Source organism: Pundamilia nyererei, unplaced genomic scaffold, assembly GCF_000239375.1.
Source record: "Pundamilia nyererei isolate P.nyererei 1_Seehausen unplaced genomic scaffold, PunNye1.0 scaffold00016, whole genome shotgun sequence".
NCBI classification, from domain to species: Eukaryota; Metazoa; Chordata; class Actinopteri; order Cichliformes; family Cichlidae; genus Pundamilia; species Pundamilia nyererei.
In genome coordinates, this window is record NW_005187417.1 from 656997 (window position 1) to 676475 (window position 19479).

At 38.7% G+C, this 19479-nt stretch overlaps 1 protein-coding gene across 1 annotated transcript; it reads left to right on the top strand.

The window, feature by feature from the left end:
• The first annotated feature begins 12737 nt into the window (after nt 1-12737).
• On the top strand, nt 12738-18907 carry dnajc25 (DnaJ (Hsp40) homolog, subfamily C, member 25). The gene is made up of 5 exons (XM_005725488.1): nt 12738-13146; nt 16366-16518; nt 16599-16969; nt 17057-17156; nt 18019-18907. The coding sequence occupies exons 1-5, from the start codon at nt 12757-12759 to the stop codon at nt 18139-18141; spliced, it is 1137 nt and encodes a 378-aa protein (XP_005725545.1). The 5' UTR covers nt 12738-12756; the 3' UTR covers nt 18142-18907.
• The last annotated feature ends 572 nt before the right edge of the window (nt 18908-19479 follow it).

A 19479-nucleotide genomic window follows, 5' to 3' on the forward strand; every position in this document is an offset into this window, starting at 1 on the left:
TTTTTATGTTTTGTCATTTGCTTTGTAATTACAATGGTCACAATTACTCTTCCAGAAACACAAAGGTTCTACCTTATAATCCTGGGAGCAAAGGTGAGTTTGTAAATTCAATATATGTTATAAAACTGACTTGTTTTTATTAAATTATAAAGTGAAAGTACACTCACAAAGTAATCAATCCATTCTATTACTGACTATTGAAAACAGTCATAGTACTAATTTTCTTATTTTTGCAACAGGTATACTGGTATAATGAAAGTTAAATAAAATAGATTTTTTTCAGAGTGAATTAGAAAAAAAAGTATTTGGTTAGATTTCAAAACATTATTTAAATATGTTTCATAATGTGATGCTTTAAAAATTATGAATTTTTCTTCAGAAGCCAGGAATCAAAGCACATCCATCTCAGAGCAGACTGCCCCACCGGCAGAAAAAGCACGTGTACAAGACAAAGGTATGCTTTAGAAAACCACAATATATTTAACCTCAAAGTAATAGGAAGTGAGACTGACAGTTTGTTCTTTACTTTGGGTAACAGTTTTATTTTTTCACCATAAACTATAACCTAAATTCCAGAAAAGCTGGGAAGTTGTGTAACAGAACATAAGTAACATAATAAATGTTCAAACTGTTTAGTTTTACAATTTTATGCACAAAATTTGCTAATTTCAAATTTGATACTTGCCACAGTTGGGACAGGGGCATCATGGTTTAGCATCTTCTCTTCTTTTCAAAAGTTTGAAGACGTCTGGGCATCGAGGTTATGAGTTTTGGTGTTGGGTCCCATTTTTGTCTCATATACACTACTGGTCAAACGTTTTAGAACACCCCAATTTTTCCAGTTATTGCAGTTATTAATTTATTGCAATTCAAGTCATTCAAGGTTACCCAAAACTGAAAAATAATGTACATTTCAGAATTATACAAAAAGGCCTTTTTCAGTGAGCACAAAATGGCAATAACAGTGGAAGAGAGACAGACCATCATAACATTTGAAAATGTAGGTCTTTCCTACAGAAAAATTGCAAATACAGTCAAGGTGTCAGTGAGTACAGTTTCCTCTTCACCATCAAAAGGCTCTCAGAAAGTAGGGCAAACTCTGACAGGAAGAGGTCTGGCAGACCCAAAGCCACAACTGAATTAGAGAAACAAGTTTCTGAGAATTAACAGCTTGTGTGATAGGCAGCTCACAGGACAACAACTTAAAGCACAGTTGAAGTTGTGTGGTCATAGTAACCAAGTCTCAGTTTGAACTATGAAGAGAAGAGCTGCAGGTTTGACAGGACGAGCTGCAGCAAGAAAGCCATTGCTAAGACATCAGAATAAGACAAAGAGGCTTGCCTGGGCAATGAAACACCACCATTGGACCACTGAGGACTGCAACAAGGTAATATGGACTGATGAATAAAAATTTGAAATCTTCGGTTCATCACACAGGATCTTTGTACGCATTTGAGTAGGAGAAAGGATGGTTCCACATTGTATGGCATCAACTGTCAAACATGGAAGAGGAAGTGTGATGGTCTGGATCCAGGGTGCCACAGGTGGCGACTTTGATAAGTGAAAGGTTTAGAATACATTTTGTTTATAAATTGATTCCATGATTTCTTTTTTCACAACTCCAATTGTTTATTTGTACTATTATTTCATTTCAGAGTGCAATGAGACATTAAACTGCATAATTTTCAATAAAAAAAAAAAAAAGAAATTGGGTTGTTCTAACACCTTTGACTCGTAGTGTAGGTTTCAGCTGCTAAAGAGTTTCTGGTCATCTTTATTTTTCATTTAGTGATGCGGCAAATGTTGTCTAGAGTTGAAAGGTCTGAACTGTTGGCAGGCCAATTCCACACTCGGACTCTTCTCCGACGAAGCCATGGTGTTGTAATAGCTGCAGTATGCACTTTTGCATTGCATTGCATTTGTCCTGCTAAAATACACAAGGCTTTCTCTGAAATAGATGTCATCTCGAGGGGAGCATATGTTGCTCTAAAACCTATGTATCTTTTTGCATTCCTAGTTCCTTCCAATACATCCAACCTGCTCATATCATATGCACTTATGCACCCCCACAACATCAGAGTTGCTGACTTTTGAACTCAGTGCTAATAACATACTGGAAGGTCTCCCTCCTCTTTAGCCCAGAGGACATGCTGGTGATTACCAACAAGCATGTCAAATGGACTCGTCTAACCAAAGCAAACTTTGAAACAGTCCATTTCAAATGACTCTGGACCCACAGGACATGCAATGCTTCCGGACTATGTTTGAATATGGCTTCCTTTTTGCGTGATAGAGCTTAAGTTGGCATGTGTAGATGGCACGGCGGATTTTGTTAACTGACAGTGGTTTCTGGAAGTATTCCTGGGCCCATTTAGTAATGTCAGTGACACACATGCCGATGAGTGATGTAGTCAAAGGAGCTTGCAAAGAAATGATGTGATGTAGTGTTGTTTTAGGGCCCGAAGACCACAGGCATTCAATAGTCTCTGGTCTTGTCCCTTAGAGAAATCCAGTTTCTCTAAATCTTTTGATTATATTATGTACTGCATGAGAGTGAGACTTGCAAAGCCTTTCCAATTTGATGTTGAGGAGCATTGTTTTTGAAGTATCCACAATCTTTACAAGCACTATTTGACAGACTGGAGCCTCTGCCCTAAGACATCCCTTATAACTAATCATATTACATGTTACCTGATATCAGCTAAGTTAATTACTTGCTAGGTATTCTCCCAGTTTAATCTATTTGAACTTCAGAACTGAAGAAGGATGAGAGGTGAAACGTCCTCAAGAAACTTGAAATCCAGACGCTTTTCTGTCCAAGCTCCTTAGACCTTTTTGAACTTCCTTGACTTGTCAGCCATTTTTTGCCCCATGCCAACATTTTTGGGAGATGTAGCAGGCTTCTGAAATGACCTCATTTGTTGGATAAAGTTGTACAATTTCTCAGTTTAAACCTTTATGTTATTTATGTTCTGTTGTGAACAGAGATGGGCCGTAATGCATTAAAAGTAACACATTACTGTAATACGATTACTTTTTTAATGAGTAAACTAAAGGATTACTATTTCAAAAAAGAAATTAAGACCTGAACTCTTCCACAGCATGCATTTTTAATTTCTTTTTGATATTTGGCCATATTGGGGCCCGATGAATGTAAAAACAAAGAATTACCAGAATTTTTTTTACCTGATTTTTGTTTCTAAGAAAAATGAGATCCACATATCAGGATATTCATTTAAAATGTCGATATAACAGTAGCTGTATAATGTCCTCGTAAGTGGATATCAGGTCCTTGTAGAGCAAAATTGAGTATTTTGGTCTAAATAACCCAAAATGTGATGTCCACATACAGTACGTGAACGTCAGGTCCTAGGAGGTTAAAATACTCTTACTTTTCCGTAAACATGCTGCGTTACTAAACCGTGATTTTGTTTGTGAGAGTGTTTCATGACAATGATGTACGAACGTGCAACGTCCGTGGCAGCAATAGACATGTGTAGATCAACAATGGATGATACGGAGTGCGGGAGAGAGTACGACCATGCAGCGTTTAAGCTTGGAAGTACTGACATTACTTTGAGTTTAATTTCGTAAAAAGGGACATTAACATCCGCTGTACACTCTGCGTGGGAAGAAAACTTCTTTCTGCAGCAAAAAATGAAACTTCAAATCTGAGCAAGTACCGGGCACGCTGCCACGGGAATGTGAAATTCACAGAGAAACTCCGGATCCCCCACTGACATAACCACTGCAACCCCAGGCAAACCTCCACCCGCCCCACTCCTGCTAAACAGGTGAAAATAGATTTAATGAATCTTTGATTTTATTTATTTACTGCTGTGTTTTACTTGCATCTATTTGAAAGAGTGAGTATAAACACAAAACACTGTTTTTATTTTATATGCTGGAATATGCAGCAAATATAGGTTTAAATGTTAAACAAATTCTTCAAGTCAAAGACTGTTGCCTATAATTTCAATTTTTCTTGATGCATAAAGTCAAAAGATTAAAACTAATAAAACAAGTTTGAAAAAGAGACTTTTTTCATCATACTGGTTCGTGTAATTTGAAAGAATCTTAGTTTTCATTTTGTTCAAATTTAAAAAGGTTCTGGAATTTGGGTTGCATATCTGTTGTGTTATATACAATTTCCAATGACAAAACCTTGTCATACTTGTGTTTTTTTAGTAAATGTGTAGTCCAGATTTGTAAGTATTGAGGAACGTACAATTATCCTATATAAGCCACTTAAGGACAGCTACTCATCTCTATTTTTTATGATGTAGAAACCTTCTGATATTTATAATTAACTTACATGACCAAACATATCTGTTTATGAATAACAGGTACGCGGAGGTTTCTGAACATATTGTTGTAATAAGACAAAAGTATGCATTATCCACTGTTCTTCAGGAGTCAGTACTCAAAGTACATCCAGTTCAGAACAGACTGTCCCAACTGCAGAAGAAGCAGCTGTACAAGAGAAGGGTATGCTTCAGAAATCCACAAAACATTTTATCTCAAAATGACAGAAAATGAGTCAATTTAAATATCTGTACATGACTAACACGTTTATGACCAATGTAAACAAATTCCAGACAATTTAATGCTTTTGTTACATTTTTAACACTTACTGTGTAAGCCATTTAAATGTTTTTAATTACATGTATAAAATATCTCTTTATTTTATTTATAAAATGACTGTGTGAAAACCTTATGTGCATGTGTAGCTGATGTTACCAAACCTGCTTAGAAATAACAAATGTGCTGAGATTCTGAACATATTGTACTGTGATAGAAGTATGTATTATCCACTTTTTCCTCAGGAGCAAATAATGAAAATACACCCAGCTCAGAGCAGACTACCAAACCAGCAGAAAAGACACTTGTGCAAGAAAAGGGTATGCTTAAAACAAAAACAATATATTTAATCTCAAAATAATAGGAAGTGAGTAGTTTGCTCTTTATTTTGTATAACACTACTATTTTTTCACCATAAACTGTATCTGTTGTGTTATCTATAATTCTCAGTGACAAAAAAATCTCATATTGATGTTTGTTAGTAAATGTGTAGTTGAGATGTTTTAAGTTTTGAAGATCCTACAGCCAACCTATATTAAGCCATTTAAGTCCAGCTAGTCGTCTTTATTTTATTATCTATAGTTCATGATGTTCTCATACTTTTTAAATAACTTACATTACCAAACATGTCTGTTTGTGAATAACGAGTATGTTGAGGTTTCTGAACATAATGTTGCAATAAGATAAAAGTATCTTCTTTTCTTCAGGAGTCAGTAATCAAAGTACATCCAGCTCAGAACAGACTGTCCTACCTGCAGAAGAAGCAGCTGTACAAGAAAAGGGTATGCCTCAGAAATCCACGAAACATATCATCTCAAAATGAAAGAAACAAGAGACCATTTAAATAATATTTGCACAACATGACTAAAAACATTTTAATTACATTTAAATTGAATAATAATAAATTGAGTAATTTAATACTTTTATAAGACATTTTATGTCTTTTTGAGAACTTGTGATCACCCTGTGTAAATAAGTGCAATTTTTTCATCATATGTGATATGTTTAGACAAGATAAACTTGCTTTCATGATAAAATACAAATCAATCAGGAGCCAGGAATCACAGTACATCCATCTCAGAGCAGACTGACCGGCCAAGAGGAAAAGGACCTGGAAGAAACAAGGGTGTGCTTCAGAAAACTACATCTAATTCTGAAAGTGAGATCATATAAACTGATATTTGATGTATATTGTTTTAGAAAATACAGTTAAAAAAATCTAATTTTAAAGTGGTCATAAGTAAGACAACTTAAACATAACAAAGCTTGGAGATCTAAATTTTCTGCATTTTATTTAAAGCTGACATATTGGCACCCAGAGGTTGAAAACCAACACTATTGGAAACTATTGATGAAATAATCTAGCATTTACTTTCAGCTGAGAGGGGCAGTGATGCAAAGGAAGACATCATATTTAACATCATTCTGCTGGGACAAACTGGGACTGGGAAGAGTGCGACTGCAAACACCATCCTGGCTGCTGGGAAGCACCACAAGGACAAAGGCCAGGGTTTTGAAGCCAAGCCAAGCTCCATACCAATCACCACCAAGTGTAAGGACAAAATAATCGAGATATGTGGAACAAAAGTTAGACTGGTCGACACCCCAGACTTCTTTTATGAAGATAAACCTATAGAGGAGGCACAAGTAGAAGAGTGTAAGAGGTACTGTCAGGAAGGGCAGTGTGTAGTGTTACTTGTGATACAGTTGGGCAGGTTCACAGATGGTGAAATAGGAATATTAGAGAAACTGGAAGACAAGCTTGGCTGGAAAATCAGGAAAAACACAATTGTCCTATTTACACATGGAGATGATTTGAAAGGCACAGTGGATCAGTTTATCGGCAACAGGAGTTGTCTCAAGCACATTGTGAAATCTTGTAACAATCGTTACCATGTATTCAATAACAACTCCAAGGATACTAAACAAGTCAGGGAGCTCTTTGATAAATTTCGTGAAGAAAGCTTTTTAAACTCAAAACCACATTCACAGTGCCCTTTATTCTAGCTACTGCTGATTCAGGGGTGTGAAGTGCAATTTTCTGCTGGCATGTGAACTAATTTTACATTAAACCTAGATATCATGATTTGCCATTTTGTTTCAGCTTGAATATTTAGCCAAACTGAAAGGACATTAGCAAACAATTTATAATTTTTCATCAGACTGCCAAAGTTGGTGATACAACCTCTAGCTCTTATGTATGTATATGAAATAGTGCAGTCAGTTATAAAGACTAACTTTAAAAGACTTAGAAACATGCTGAGGAGAGCTTGCTGTGAAATTAAAGTGGTTCCTAAGCAACATACAGATTAAATGTTTATGAATAAATTGAATACATTTTTGATTTTATTTACCTATTTTTTTCTGTGACTGATGTTTGGACAACACAAAAGACTTCAAACAGGAAATGCAGTGAAAAATAAATTATACAACACACTCACATAGCCTTAACACATGTTAAAGCTATAATATGCTTCTACTTATTCCATTACTGGCTCATTAGTGTGTTCTCGAGTTTTTGCTGAAATGCACATTGGGGAAGTGAAAACAAACTGAAAAAATAGAAGCTTCAAACTTCTACTTTCCACTGTATCATCATATGAAAAGTTGCAGCTTTTTATGTTTGGAGCCTGATAATTCAAATTTCATTAGATCTGACTGTTATCCCTTCCATATGGCCTGTATTTATATAGCGCTTTTCTAGTCCCTAAGGACCCCAAAGCGCTTTACACAACCTGTCATCCACCCATTCACACACACACACACACACACACACACTACATTGTAGCCACAGCCACCCTGGGGCGCACTGACAGAGGCGAGGCTGCCGGGCACTGGCGCCACCGGGCCCTCTGACCACCACCAGTAGGCAACGGGTGAAGTGTCTTGCCCAAGGACACAACGACCGAGACTGTCCAAGCTGGGGCTCGAACCGGCAACCTTCCAATTACAAGGCGAACTCCCAACTCTTGAGCCACGATCACCCCAATATCACATCTACCTCAGTGCTTTTTCTTTAGCTCAGTGAATTCCTCTCTAGTCCCTAAATGGATCTTTCAGGCCAAAGCCGCCTTCTAAAAATGCATGGGCATCTGGTATTCTAATGATAGCTTGTTTTACGAAACAATAAATGTATCAATAGCATACAGAATAAATAGGCTAAACACAAATAAAAGTTATTATTCAGAGGACAAAGGTGACACGTGGCCGTTTGTAATTTGCAGGTGTTTGTCAATTTAAACATACATTCAGTTTCTCCTCTGAATGTGCAATGAATGTAATATTGTAGAAAAAAAGTCATCAATATATACATTATCATTTGGCATTAATTTTCTCACTGTTCTTTTTTTTTTTCTTGTTTCTGTGCAATAAATTGCCACTGCTACCTGTACTCTTGCTCATGAACACATTCATTTATGATTACTACTACCATCAGTGAAAAGGTACTGTTAACCGTACTGCTTTATTTTGCAATGGACATGTAACTGTGTATGAATATTTTGCTAAAACTGTCAGAAGGAGTGCCTGAACTAGAAAAAAGAATGTTTGCAAAAGTTAATCAAACATCACATCATCAGATAGCTATAAAATAATAGACCATTATTAGCCAACACTTCAAAGTCTTTGTTACCGTATATTTGTCAGAAAGCAATGGTTGAAATTATGTTTTTTTACCTAATAAAAAATGTTGCATAAACAGCTGATGAAACCAAATCAATCCTGATATTATGCATAGCAAGAAAATAGAATATGCTTCTAAGTTAGTAAACCATCTGTCTGGATTAGTCTCAGCCAACTGGAATGTTCACTGTACAATTTCTTAGATGTTTGCCATTTCTTTCAACATTTCTTTCAACACAGTAGGTTAGTTTGACAATTTCAGAAACATATGTGGTAAAGATAGTGTTGCTCAATGGCCGCGCCAAGTCATAGAGAGCAGATACTGCTTCCTGCTAATAGTGAAATAACAACAATAGGCAGTGGCTCTGAGTTACTGATGAAAGTGCATCTCAGAAACAGTTTACTGATAATGAGGACGCTTCAATAGGCCACAGACTAAATTTTGTGGGAACACCTGGATATTAGGTATAAATATAATTTGTCTAAAAGTAATTTTAGGTAATGAATTATTTCTTAAACAAACATAATCATAACTTTACTATTACTTATAATGAATGCATAACTTACCCTTTTATATAAACTACAAGGCTAAGTACAAACAATAGTCAGCTTTAAAAAAACAAACACCATTTGTTAAGAGAACAAGGGCGACACCTGGTGGTGATGGGTCTGAGTGAAGTACATACAGTATCTCACAAAAGTGAGTACAAGTACACCCCTCACATTTTTGTTATATCTTTTCATAACAAAACATTGAAAATATGACACTTTGATACAATGTAAAGTAGTCAGTGTACAGCTTGTATAACACTGTACAAAACTGAGTACACCCCTAAGTGAAAATGGCTAATTGTGCCCAATTAGCCATTTTCACTTCTGGTGTCATGTGAAGTCTAACACGGCACATAGTGGCAAATAATTCTCTGAGGATCTGAAAAAAGGATTGTTACTCTACATAAAGATGACCTAGGCTATGAGAATATTGCCAAAACCCTGAAACTGAGCTGCAGCACAGTGGCCAAAACCATGCAGTTTAACAGGACAGGTTCCACTCAGAACAAACCTCATCATGGTCGACCAAAGAAGTTGAGTGCACATGCTCAGTGTCATACCCAGAGGTTGTCTTTTGTAAGATAGGTGTATGAGTGCTGCCAGCATTACTGCCGAGGTTGAAGGTGTGGAGGGTCAGCCTGTCAGCGCTCAGACCATATGCCGCACACTGCATCACATGGCTGTCGTCCATGAAGGAAGTGTCTTCTAAAGATAATGCACAAGAAAGCCTGCAAACAGTTTGCTGAAGACAAGCAGACTAAGAACATGGATTAGCTATGGCCTGATGAGACCAAGATAAACTGATTTGGTTCAGATGGTGTCAGGGTGTGTGGTGGAAAACAGGTGAGGAGTACAAAGACAAGTGTGTCTTGCCTACAGTCAAGCATGGTGGTGGGATGTCATTGTTTGGGGCTGCATGAGTAATGTTGGCACTGAGGATCTACAGTTAGTTGAGGGAACCATGAATGCCAACATGTAATGTGACATGTACTGAAACAGAGTATTCTTCCTTCCCTTATTCCCTTCATTCAGAAACTGGGCCACAGGACAGTATTTCATCTCTCTGTACAAGTAACTTACCAGATGCAGCTGATTTGTTTTTCATATATGGTTTAATTTGTTAAGGTTTGTTTGTTTTTAAGTGGGCATGTGCCCCTGCCTTGCTCCCACCAATATCAACTGTGTCTGAAATCACTCACTCCTCACTTAACAGAACATGAGTGGTGGGCAATTAATTTTCCCAAGGGGTCCCATGAGAAATTGGGATTTTTGGGATCAATATGCTGCACTCAGTTCCGCTCGGTATTAATTTTAAATCTTTATAAACTGCTACTGGTAATAGTAGATGTTACAATTAGAAATTGTAAAATTACATTAATGCGATTTACATGTAATTACATAATAGATGTCTTTGAGATCATTCAGTTATTCACTGCTCCCCAGAAAGTGGAATTTCTGATAAAACCAAAAATGAAATTTTACAATACAAATAACATTTACTCATATATCCATGAGTAAATGGTTAGGTTATTTCTCATTAACGCAAATATCTAGTCAGCCACTCGGGATCGGGGGAGATTGGTGATTTAAGACACTTTAAATGTGGCATGGTTTTTCATAACAGAGGTCAGGGTAGAATGCCCAAACTTTTGGAGCTGACCGTAACGAAACAACAACTTGTTACAACTGAAGTATCCTCAAGAGCATCTATGAATGCACAATATGTCAAACGTTGAAGCAGATGGGTTACAGCAGCAGAAGACCAGATTGGGTGCCACTCCTGACAGCTAAGAACAGGAAACTGCTACAATTCACACAGGCTCACAAAAATTTGACAATAGAGGTTTGGAAAAATGTTGCCTGGCCTGATGAATCGCAATTTTTGCTGGAACGTTTGGATGGCAGGGTCATAGTTTGGTGTAAATGCATGAAATCATGGATCTATTCATTTTACATATCAGTATTTGAAATAATCACAGAACTGTTACAGTACTTACCACGGAGCGTGTGCTCAGGAAATCCGGAATCTGTTGTTACCACAAACTGCCACACGAGGGCGCTCAAGTAGAAAACAGATGATTTACAAAGCATTTTTACAAAGTGATTTACACAAGACAAACAAATATGGAAGCCCGTTTCCACCACACAAAAAAATGTAAAGTTTTGAGTTAATAAGTCGAAATTTCGAGAAAAGTAACTCAAAATTTCAAGTTACTTCTGCCAATCAGTAATCTACATGGAAAGCACACTCAAAACTGGATCGCAACAAATTGGCGCTTTCGAGAGTACGTTTGGTGATATTAACGCCATGTGATTCAGCTAATAACACAAGGATTTCATCAGTTGTGAAGCCACACTGAAAATAATCAGCAATTTCTGCATTCATGACTGGCTGTAATACTGGTAGCTTAGCTGTAGCATTTGTAGCTGAGGGCTTCAGCTTCCGGGTAACAAGGAAATGACGAACTCGAAATTTCGAATTAATAACTCAAAATTTTGAGAAAAGTCAGTCAAACTTTTGAGTTATCAAGAAAAGTAAGTCGAAATTTTGAGAAAATAACTAGAAATTTTAAGTTATTTAAAAAAAAAAAAAATTTAAAAAGCATCCATGACTCGAAATTTCGAGTTTTGGATCCTTTTTTTGTGGCAGAAACGGGCTTCCATACCTCCATACTAGCAGATCATGAAAATCATATGAAAGATTAAAACAGCAGAAGTAACATTTATCATCATTTTAAAAGGAGATTTAAAAAATGACTAAAATAAGAGGGGGAAACTGGGAAAGCTTTAAAAGAGTTGATATCTGTGTGAAGCTTTATCTGAACTGCTTCACTGCAACTGTTAAATCAACCACCAGAAGGCGACGGGAAGCCTGTCGCTTGATGCCGCGTCATCGTTCAGTCTCAATTCAAAGATTATTCATGATAGAAGACGGATCACTCCGATCATTTATTTAATTATTTTTCAACTTTCTCTTTATAGATTTTGTCGTTTTAAAACTGTAATTGCAGTAAGTTATTTCCTATAAATATTTAGAAGTTAATGTTTGACCCAAATGTTGAACACATCTGCATTTTTCTGTGGGAAACAGTCTTGGAATATCTGAGTAACTAGAATAAAGAAAGTGATCTTTATCACAAGTAAGTGGGGAATTTTCAGTCATCATGGCCGGCGTCAACAGAGGCAGCCAAACACTAAATCTATGTGAGTGGAACATAATTAACTACAGAAACAAGAGCAATGCACCAGTAATATCACACTGATTAAGAGCCTGTAGTGTGCACTACTCTAGAAAAGAAATTCACAGCATGTGACAATAAACTTCTTCTTTTTTTTTCCTGATCCATCAAACCTTTCACCAGAATGTTCCCTGAATAGTCTTGTCAACGCCACCATGCTTTTGATGAGATGTTAGGGCAAAATTACATGTATTGTTTATTTATTTGTGCTAAATCTGACTGCAAAGTAGGCTATAATTTGGTTAGGCCAGCCACTGTAGATCTGAAACATTTTATGATATGCTGCACCTCAGGGGCTGAAAAAAATATCTTGTATCCTGCAGTTTTATCAGTTATAAAAACAATAAAAAGGGATTCCATGTGAAATAAAGATACACATCATCCACACAAGAGCGTCAACAAATTCATTTTTGGATATTTGTTTCAACAAATAATAATTTCACTGTAATTTCACTCAATATTTTCACCTGGAAATCCATGACGTACCAGCAGCAGTTGACAGTCCCAGAACCATTAAACTGTGAGGTTTATGAAGATGACAGTGTTGTAGCTACTTAACAAAAAAAGGGAAGAAAAAAACAGTATTTCATATATTTTTGCATTTTAATTTAGAGAACTGGAACATTATAGGCTGGAACCGAAAAATAAAACCAATAAAAAACAAAAAATAAAAACTTAAATGAACTAATCAAAGAAATGAAAGAGGCTTCATCTTTCTACCAAACGATCTTCGATTGTCATCCTTCCGCTCCGGCTCGTTTTGATGTCGTCAGCAGTGAGCGACGGGACAGCAGGCAGGCAGACGGCAGAGATGGCTGCTCCCGGGGAGCGGAGCGGTGGCGGACAGAGCACCGGCTGTCCGCGGGCGGTGAAGTCGTGGTGGCGCCTCGCAGTGCTTCTCCTCTCCGTGTCCTCCCTGCCGGCGGTCTCGGCGTTGGTGGAGGGTCTGTACTGTGGGAAGGAGGTGTGCTACGACGTGCTCGGTGTCACTCGGGAGACCTCCAAGTCGGATATCGCCCGGGCTTACCGTCAACTGGCCCGGCGGTACCACCCGGACCGGTTCAGGCCGGGGGAGCCGGGCTTGGAGGGGGAGACCCAGGAATCTGCACACACCAGGTTCCTGCTCATCGCGACCGCGTACGAGACGTTAAAGGTTCGTCCGAGAGTGTGGGAAGTTTGAAAGCTTTACAGTGTTTTTTTTTTTTGTTTTGTTTTGTTTTTTAATTTCCTCATAAAAGTTTCATTTGTTGTAATATCCACCCGGAAACTATTTGTGCCATCATGTCTACTTGATCCAATCTTGGATTACCTCAAACTGTGCTGCAGGTTTAAGTCTTCACTGCTCTGATAGTCCTAAAATAGACATGAAGTCAGCTTGTGCTTACGATCCTGTAATATATCCTCTGATATTTGACCATCTTAATAGCGCTCCACTATTTTTAAGTTATTTTTATTTCCATATTTGTAACCTTGAACTTTTCTAGAGTAACCTTGCATGATTCATACTCCAAAAACTGGGCCTTTGTGCTGGTCAGTTCATCCTGTAAGCAAAGAGCTGTCTCTTTAAGGCCATTTGTTCAAAAAGCTAACTTTCCTCTGATTGGCCAACTTCCAGAAGTCTGCAGAGGGGTAGAGACTTGCGCTTTAGAGTTGGGATATATTCAAACCTATAAGCAGAAGTTTCCCTTTTAAACCCATTACAAAAACATGTTTAAACAAAATAAATCTTTAAAACATGACAGGTTTTAAAGTAATAACGTGGTAAAAAGCTTCAGACAGCTGGGCGAGGAGCACAAACAAATTAAATGCATGCAATACAAGCACTGATATTTTCTGATAACAGATTTTATCAAAACTGGGGCTTACAGAGGTCGTCTTTGGGTATTCTGAGTGTCAGACTCTGTATTTCTTGTATTCTGGTGAATTTTTGTGCAGCAGTTTGTACAGATTTATGCATCCATGTACAAATTTAGGAAAAATATATTTCTTTAGGTAAAGGAAAACACAAAAATTAGACACCACTTGTCAAATTAAAGAAAAAAAAATAAGTATAATGCAGGCATTCTCTGTCATTTTCATGTAAATGAGTCACATGAACATGAATATTGTTTACTTTTCTCATTAAATATTATCAGAGCTGACACATGCATAAACATGATGTATTTCATAGCTGATTTACACCCATGTTCAAAACTTTAAAAGTTTCCGCACATACGTGTATTTTTAGGACTCGTGTTCATCTTGACTTTGTTATTAATAAGTTGTGAGCTGAAAGGCCTGACATTTCATCATCCGGCTGTTCATTTTATTGGTAGTTACTATAGAGATAAAGTACTTAATCTTAAATTCAACACCTTTGTCATTTACATTCAACCAGAGTCTAGAGTTGCAGGTAAAGTTTAATAATCACAATCAATTGCATAAAGTTCAATAAAAAAAAAAGAAGAAGAAAAAAATAGAATAAAATAAAATGTGTTGAACAGTTTAAAATTATTTCTGTAATTGACCTCAGTGTTGCTTTTAACGAAAAATGTAATTCTTTAAGAACTAATCATTTGTTCCATGTTATACTCTATCCACTGACGTATGCTCTATTGCCAAAAGTCCCGCATCCAAATCATTGAATTCAAGTGTTCCAGTTGTTGCCATGTCAATGGATGTTGAGGCGGACAGTTCAGAGAGATCAACAACTTACTGTAGCATCAAACGCTGCAGACCTTCAAACTTCATGTGGTCTTCAGTAGGGATGGGTACCGGTGTCCGGTGCCATAAACGGTAGTAACCAGACCGAAAAGCAGCGCACATTTCGGTGCTTTATTTCGGTGCTTTTTTTTCCTGAGCTGTGATACACTTCTAGCCAATCATTTTACGTTTCCCAGGATAGTAGGCGGGGCCAGGTACGTACGTTCAGTTAGAGCAGAGCTACAGATTAAAAATGTCCAAGGCGAAGCGGTCAAAAGTCTGGCTGTACTTCACAGCAAAAGATGCAAACTCAGCAGCAACAAGTGCTTTAAGCTGATACTGTGATACTGTCAAAGGAGGTAACACCTCGAATCCGATGAAACACCTGGCGACGCATAGCGTTTTTTTAAAAGCCGAGAAATGCGCCGTATTTGATAGCTTGCTGCGAGACCTCACACTGTGCACGTTGGGTGGGTTGCCAGTTATCGGACCTGAGCAACATCCTCCAAAAACCCGAAGAATAGAGTCCTGGCCCCTAGCCCTACCAGTGTAGCAGAAATGATGAGGATGATGATGCAGCAGCAGCAGCTTCTCTGCGTGAGTAGGTTAATGTTGTTCATGTGTAATTTACGTTGAGTAGGCTAACCACATTATTACATTAATGCATGTAAGGTGAACTAGCAAACATCATCATAGCTACATGCGGCTGTCCTCTTGTTTGATGGCAGATGCTCCCTTCACCCTGGACAAAAAGGCTAAAATGACCAAAGAAAAAGTGGGAAACAGCTAAACATGAGAGGATTTTGGACAAAGTTGGTGTTTTTTTCCATTGTTTAAGCACTGCTTCCAGCTAAGAGTGATACCATATATGCCCCATAGCTGCAGAAAAGGCTAACATTGTTATCTTTTTACAAAAAACAAAACAAAACAGCTGAACACGAGAGGTTTTTGGACAAAGTTTGTGTTCTCCATTCTTTAAGCACCGGTTTGAGCACCGTTTAAGCACCGGCACCGTTTCAAAAGTACCGATTTGGCACCGGTATCGGATAAAACCTAAACGATACCCATCCCTAGTCTTCAGATTAACTCATGAACAGTGTGTAGAGAACTTCATGGAATAGGTTTCCATGGCTGAGCAGCCTCATCCAAGCCTAACATCACCCAGCATGATGCAAACCGTGGGATGCAAGTGAAAGGGACCCTCAATGCTTCAGCGCTGACTTCGCACCAGTGCATAAAGCAAGGTTGATGTGGAAGAACTTGACTGCCCCTCGCAGAGTCCAGACCTCCACCTGACAAAACACTTTTGTGATGAATTAGAGTTGATTGTTACAGTAAATTTTTCAGTGCAGGGGAACTGGCTGATAAAGAGTTAGAAGGACGGATACTGTAGCTTTATTTTAATTGAAAGAAACACATTTAGTGTCCAGTGATCTGTCAGATTATAAAATTATAAAAGCAATTTCTGCCAGTTAATGTGCTCTAATATATGCTTTATATTGACTGACAGAGAAAATGAAATGCAGCATGAGAGAAGTAGGATGAGTGGAAACCAGTATTTGACTCAGAGCTTGTTAGCTCTCCTTAGACAGAAAACCAGTGTTTTCCTCACTCCGGATTAACAAACTCAGTTCTCATAGGTGTTTTAATTCTTGGAGGAATTAAAACCTGCTGATCTTTGTGTGTGCAGGATGAGGACACGCGGCGGGACTACGACTACATGCTGGACCACCCTGAGGAGTACTACCAGCACTACTATGCCTACTACCGCAGACGGCTCGCTCCCAAAGTGGATGTCCGGGTCGTCGTCCTGGTCACCATTTGTGCCATTTCAATCTTCCAGGTAAGACCGCACACTGAGTAAGCCATGGTTTGCTGAACATCATCTGACTGATTTACAAACCTGTTCCCATCTCTCTGCAGTACTACAGCTGGCACAGCAGCTACAACGAGGCCATCAACTACCTGATGACCGTTCCCAAGTACCGCATCCAGGCCACGGAGATCGCCAAGCAGCAAGGCCTCCTCAACCGCACCAAGGAAAAAGGCAAGAACCGACGCTCCAAGGAGGAGATCCGGGAGCAGGAGGAAGAGGTGATCCGCGACATCATCAAAAACAAGATAGACATCAAAGGGGGTTACCAGAAGCCCAACCTGTCGGACATCCTGCTGTGTCAGATCGTGCTCTTCCCGTACTACCTGACCTACTACGTGGCGTGGTACGCGTCCTGGGTGTACCGCTTCACCATCTGCAGAGAGGAGTATGGAGATGAGGAGAAGCTCTACATCATCAGGTCAGCTCAAGCTTAAGCAACAATATGAATGCCGGGATGAATGACATGAAACATGTTTAGAAGTTTCTCACCTTGCTTTATCCTCAGGAGGTACATGAAGCTGTCCCAGACTCAGTTTGACCGCCTGGAGGAAAGCACCAAGCGGACCTTCCTGGACAAACAGCTCTGGATCAAAGAAAACTTCGAGGTTGGTCGCAGTCAATTCTTTCTTTTGCTTCTTCCCTCCTACAGCCTCCTCCTTGGATATTCCTGGTACGTTTTTAGTGTCTTTGTCCTTACTTACTTCATGAATAAAGCTCCAGCTCCATCCTTTAAAGGCAGCTGGTGTTAGTTTGACCACAGGTCTTTCAGGTGTTGCACAGACTTGCAGCTGGTGATGATGGACCTTGTCCTTTTCTGCAGCCTCAGTAAACTCTGCATAGCAGGGCCAGGTTCAGACTACAGTCAGCAGCTGCAGTCTAAGACAGTGGTGCCCTACATCCAAACTGTGAGATGAAAGATTTGAAACAGTTTAATGATATCAGGGAATCACCTGACAGAAAGGAATGGAACTAGCCAGACTGGACTTTCAAAGTAAAGGCCATTGCATACCGGTGATTGGTCAGAGTAGTTTATTCAGATCGCTGCAAATTCATCCAATAAAATTATGATGTCTGTGTGAGCGTCTTTTACGTGTCTGATGTGTAAATACCTTAAGAGTGTGGCAGCTTTCCAGAAGTCAGTCATGTTGTTGTCGTGTAGTCAGCATCTTTCAGCAGTTACTCCTGACCAGTCAGAAACAAACCTACCTGTAGCTCCTGCTTCCAGCTTCACCTCGTTTGCCCGTGCAGAATTCTTAGACCCAATAGCTGTGATGGGAAGAGCTTTGGTACAGCCTTATGGTTTCAGATACTGCGTCCTCTGTCAATATATTAGCCCTTCGAGGATCCTAGTGGGACATTTTGTGCCATTCCGTTTTTTTATTTTTATCCTATTTTCACTGTGCTGAATTAATTTAGCGAATATTTGTTCAGTTCCATACATTATCTTAAAATGTCTTTGTCTTTCAGGTGTACAGAAAAGAGCAGGAGGAGGAGATGAAGGTGAAGATGGCAACCGACACGAGGATGAAGCGGTACCGCCGCTGGATGAAGAACGAGGGGCCGGGCCGGCTGACCTTCATCGACGACTGAGCGGCACAGAAAGCATCCTCGATGACAGACACGCCTGCCTCGGTGTCAACACACACACAGAGGGTCGCCGCGCTGTGTGAGAAACGTACCTGTACAGAAAGATTATATAGCAGAGATATTTTCATAGCATTCGGGCCTCTGACAGGACGACGGAGGGAATAAACTGAGCTGAAGCTTGAGATTTTCAGTAATTTTTTTATATCATGGCTATTTTTTATTATGTTTTTGTTTTCCAAACTAAGTAGAGGGAAGTTTAATAATGATTCAGTAATTTTTTTATTAGTATTTTTGGTTTTCTCCTGCTGGTAAAAACACATTGAGTGACTTTTGGAGCCCGAAGTGTTATTAAGTGATTTTCTGTTGGATGAATAACCAGGCCGCTGCTGGTTATTATACCAAAGTGTCCTTTGGTAAGACAGCGACGGTTAGAAACATCAATCAGAAGCTGTTTGAGCGCATAAGAAACAGCTTCAGTACGTTATTTCTTCCAGGGCTTTTCTGTCTCTGATGTGCTGCTGAAGCTTTTTTTATCTGAAGAAAATGAGACGTGGTGTTTTGGTATACATTTGTGTAAATGGAAACCAAAGTCACAGCTGCGGTTTCACAACAGCTGATCTTTGTCACCTGCTGACTCTTTTTCATCATCGCTCTCCTCAGAAGTTCAGGTGGCTGCTTACTGTTTACTGCATTTCAGAGGTTGATTTTACTGTGTTATTTATTGTTTCCACGTTTCGTTTGAGCGAAATTAAAGTCACTCTGAAATTAACCTGCCCTGTGGTTTTTGGTGTATGAACACAAGTTTTCTGAGAGCTAATCAAACACTGCAAGGAGAATGCATAAAATTGTCATGCTATATTCAGATACATCTCTACTCTATTTGACTCATCATGAGTTAAAGAGTGTCTGGTTATTTTAAGTAATTTGTGGTTAATGAAGTTGCTTCATTAACCACAAATTCAGTTCAAGTCATGCTGGCTTGCTCTCTTTTTCAAACTTTAACGGAAACACTTGTTTCCTCTTTCACATGTCAGAGGAGTGGAGCTTTAAACCCTCAAGCCTGAAATAAAGCAGCTGCTGTTTAATAGAAGTACCAGAACTGCAGTTCCTCTAATGTCCACTGGAGGCTGGCTCCAAAAGTGAATGAGTCCACAGTTAAAACAAACATGTTTATAACCTGATACTAAAAAAAAAACAAACAACAGCATGATTGGTTGGATATGTAGTACCAATTAGCACTGCCACCGCATACCAAGGACGAGTCCTGATTCAAACCTCAGCTACTTGTTAACCCAGATATAATTATCAGTCAATGTCAGGCATTTGGTCATGGTGAAGACA

Excerpts from the sequence above, each read along its gene's own strand:
- dnajc25 (XM_005725488.1), top strand. The coding sequence starts at position 12,757 with ATGTCGTCAGCAGTGAGCGACGGGACAGCAGGCAGGCAGACGGCAGAG. Across the intron at positions 16,970-17,056 it reads GAGAAGCTCTACATCATCAG|GAGGTACATGAAGCTGTCCC; the intron begins GTCAGCTCAAGC and ends CTTTATCCTCAG. Across the intron at positions 17,157-18,018 it reads GGATCAAAGAAAACTTCGAG|GTGTACAGAAAAGAGCAGGA; the intron begins GTTGGTCGCAGT and ends TTTGTCTTTCAG.